A 4,324-nucleotide genomic window follows, 5' to 3' on the forward strand; every position below is an offset into this window, starting at 1 on the left:
CCCCCCCCTTTTTCTTCGCTAGGAATCTCTGTTTGCGGGAAAGGGGGGTTCTCCTCCTCCTCCCTTAAAACTTTTCGCTGGGGGTGGGGGGACACACTTAACTGTTTTTCTTCACGTTCGACAACTCACAGTTTCAGCCGCTCTTTTTCTTTTTCATCATTTGGTCGCTTCATCACTCGGTGACATCAGGTGACTCCGCTAAACCCCGTACGGGGTCGCTCACGCAGCAAGGTCCATTGGGGCAGGGCATGGCGAGAGCCTCGATTTCCGACCGCTTGGCCGAGAAAGAGGCTCCCTCCTAGTGCGCCCTAACGCGCCCCGGATCCGAGTCCCTCTCATCCTGAGGGGCTCGTTCGGGTCTCCGCTCGCGCGGATTCCCTCCTCCACCACGGGCGGGCGAGACGACCTCGGGAGTGACCCGAGGATGCGTCCGCCATTCGCGGGAGCCAAACCGGAAGCCTCAAAACGAAGCAGTCTTTGTGTGTTGTGAATGCCCTATAATATCCTCACCTGATACTTTTATCCATGCTTGCTGTATTGCAGATGGCAACTTTGCAGATGCAGTCTTCAGGTTTAATGCTAACATTTCGTACAGTGGGGTTCTGCACGCAGTAACACAAGACGTGAGTAAAATTCTTCTGTTCGTTCTTTAATGTTCTGCAGTTGAAGTCAAGGATAATATATCTTTTCCTTTTTTCTTCAGGGCCTATTTTCAGAAAACAAAGAAAAATTAATAAACAATGCCATAACAGCATTACTCTCCCAAGAAGGTGATATTGCGGCATCTAATCCAGAGCTTGAAAGCCAGTTCCAAGCTGTTAGAAGATTAGTTGCTTCAAAAGCAGGGTTTCTCGCTTTCACTCAGCTTCCGAAGTAGGTACTTGATTTTTGACATCAGCTTTGTAATAAATATTCTGTCTATTTTATTTCTGAACTCTTTTGCTAAAGCTTCAGTCCTTCACAATGGCTCCTGTACTGTAGCCAAGATGCTGAGGTGCTGACCCTTTGTTCAGGGGTTTACTTTAGGTGCTTTATTCAGGAGTTAACGATTTATAATATTTCAGTGCAGACTATTTCTTCAGAATCCTGCTTGAGGTGGTTTACAATTAAAAAAAATACAGTATCAAAAATAAGCCATCTAATCTTCATTAACTAAATGTATCTGCTTTTATATGTTACCTGGCTGAATGCAAAGGGGTTATTTAATCACTGTAAAGAAGGATAGCTGGTGCATTAGAGCCAGCATTCTGATTTTCCTTCTTTTCCACTGGAGGTTGATAAATATTCTTAAGTGCTATGGTCTCTACTTGCACAGAGGAAGGAAGGAAGGCCTGGTCAAACCATGTAGAGAGTAAATAAAGAGTGAACTAGGGTACTTTGTTTTCTTTACCATTAGGAATTCTAATGATGATGAAATAAGTGCAGTTAGATGAAAAGCATTCAAAATTGCTTACACTGATTGCAGCATCGGTTAAGTATGAGAGGCTTAAACACAATACTGACAAATCCACAAACTTGCTTGTATGCATGTGTCTTTGAACAAGTGCATGAACAGATAGGAACAGATTTCTTTGTAGTGAATGTTTACTTAGAAGTTAAATCTTATTGTATCCTGTGAGTCTTGTAGTGATAATGCATTTATAAGAACATAAGAACATAAGAGATGCCAATGTTTGATCAGGCCAAAGGCCCATCCAGTCCAACACTCTGTATCACACAGTGGCCAGAAATACCAGTGCCATCAGGAGGTCCACCAGTGGGGCCAGGACATTAGAAGCCCTCCCACTGTTGACCCCCCCAAGCACCAAGATGACAGAGCATCACTTGCCCCAGAGTCCCTCATTTCCCCCCTACTATTCTTAATGGTGATTTTTTTTTTTTAACCTGCAGAATATTAAGCAAGAAGACTTTTAGTTTGGCCAGTTTTTTGCTGTCCAAAACTGCCAAGCATATCTTCAGGTTCCTGTGAATAATTCTGAAATCTGAAATGAGAAAGTAATTAACACTGATTTACTGTGGGCTTCCGGTCGAGCTAAGATGGAGGACTAACGCACTTCGCGATCGTGCGAAGTGGGCGACGGCCGCTTTTGACAGTTTGGGCAGTTCTTAGCCCAACGCATCGCTCCCCAGCGAGGGGGGGGACAAGCAGGCAGCAGCGCCCAAGAGGGAGTGTGAGGTTGGCATGGTTGAGCTTCGGAAGAAGCTGAATCATGCTTTGACCTCCTCCCACGAAGAGGGCAAGTGCCAAGCAACTCTCCAGGGGCCGTTCGAGCCGGAGTACCGGCATAATTCCTTCGTCAGCCGACTTCTTGAAGATGGGCAACAACAAGTGAGTGAAAAGAAGCAATGCGAAACCCGATTTGATCGTGCTAGATAACAAAAAACGTGCCGCTTACCTGAACTAAGATACGAAACAATTTGAAACAAGCGGTAGAGCGGGAAAAGAACTGAAAATCCCAGAAATCCAATTCCGGAAAAGAAATAAGTTGATTGAAGGCTTTTAAAACCGTAAAAACATTATTGTTGAACATTCCTGTGGTGGGAAATGAGATGTGCGCGCAGCTGGAAAATCGAAACTGACGCATTTTCTCGCGGGAAGAGTAGGTCTGTGTAACAAGAGAAGAGCTCCGAGGTGGTCAAACAGGAAGTAGATCCCCTAGAAGGGCTACAAGCAACAGGAAGGAGATCGGACTTAATTAAGGTACAGGACCGGATGTGAGCTTATGCGCACAGACGGGACCTGTAGAAGACCAAACCGACCTACTCTATACTAGAATACCATAAAGAAGTTGCGCCTGACATTTTGAGGAGGACTTCAACTGAAATTGCTTTTTAAACAACTTTTTAAGGGTCTTTGAGGAGCGCAAACAGAGTGATATTGTTGATCTACACCTTACCAATTAAAAGAGACTGTCTGTTTGCGAATTTTGTGTAGGGCAGAGAAATCGCCAAAACGGAGACCAGAAGGGCAAAGAAAAGATCTGACTCTTCTCCCCCACACAACCTCCAGCAGTTATCTTGTGCATTCCAACGCAGGAGCAGGATGATAGAAAACAAGCCGGGTGCAACAAGGAAAGGATATATACACAGAGGTCACAGAAAACGGAATGGCAGCTTGCTGACACAGATGCAGTACAAGCCATGGGTGCACAGATAGAGAAACAACTGGGGACCCAGATTGTAAAGCAATTGGAAGTGCAAATGGAAAAGCAACTGGAGGCACAAATGGAAAAGCAAACTCAGATTCATTTGAAACAACTAGAAGAAGTCCAGGAAAATTCTTTTATCAGCAATAAAAGAATTGGTGACACAGGAAATAACTTCAATCAAGCAAGAAATGGAAGGAGTCATAAAAGAAATGCAAGCCACGGCAACCAAGGCAACAGAAATGGATGAAAAAATACAACAAATGGAAAAAAATCAAGATTCTTTGACTCAGCAGCTTAGAAGATCTGAAACAATGACGGAGTTCAGAAGAATGCAAACCCATCTGAGATTCAGAGGCATTAAAGAAAAAGAAAATATAAGAGATGAAATGATGAAGGCGATAACATCATTTTTGGGAGAAGATGATGGGGCAATAGACTCAGAATTTGATTTAGTTTATAGAGTGAACTCCAGAACTGCGGAAAAGAAAAACTTACCAAGAGATGTAATTGTACAATTTGTAACAAGAACAACAACCGAAGATGTCTTTAAGAAACAATTTACCGTCCCGTTTGAAGTGGAAGGAAATAAAGTTATGGTCATGAGAGAACTCCCAAGAACAATGTTACAAGACAGAAAAAGGTATAAACCTTTAGCTGATAAACTGAAGACTATGAACATCAGATACAGGTGGGAAATCCCGCAAGGTTTATCCTTTACCTACAAAGGAGGGAAGATTCTGATCAGATCGGTGAATGACTACTATAAATTTAAGGCGGACAATTTAGATGATTTTGGAGAACTTTAAATGAAAACGCATAATGGATTACAAATTGTTGTCATGGAATGTAAATGGACTAAATTCACCTAACAAGAGGAAAAGAATCAATCATTGGATACAAAAACAAAAGTTTAATGTGATATGCTTGCAAGAAACTCATATTAGGAGACAAGATGTAAAATATTTAAAAAAATACTACATTTGGAATGGAATTTTATTCTTCGGCCCTAAATAAGAAAAAAGGAGTTGTGACATATGTGAGAAAAGACTTACAACCTAAAGAAATTTTTAAAGACTTGGAGGGAAGATATGTGGGTGTGGAAGTTCTGATCCAACAGAAAAAGACATTGGTGATCAATCTATACGCACCCAACGGAGCAAAAGAAAAATTCTTCA

General features: G+C 42.3%; 1 protein-coding gene across 1 annotated transcript in view; it reads left to right on the top strand.

Annotated features, from left to right (window-relative positions):
- DNAJC13 (DnaJ heat shock protein family (Hsp40) member C13) overlaps nt 1-4,324 on the top strand; it is a 59,916-nt gene that overhangs the window by 9,717 nt on the left and 45,875 nt on the right. The window contains exons 10-11 of the mRNA XM_015407585.1: nt 544-623; nt 704-873. Coding sequence (XP_015263071.1) covers nt 544-623; nt 704-873 — 250 coding nt within the window. The remainder of the gene's footprint in view (nt 1-543; nt 624-703; nt 874-4,324) is intronic.

This window comes from Gekko japonicus, unplaced genomic scaffold, assembly GCF_001447785.1.
Source record: "Gekko japonicus isolate JY-2015 unplaced genomic scaffold, Gekko_japonicus_V1.1 scaffold1215, whole genome shotgun sequence".
Taxonomy (NCBI): Eukaryota; Metazoa; Chordata; class Lepidosauria; order Squamata; family Gekkonidae; genus Gekko; species Gekko japonicus.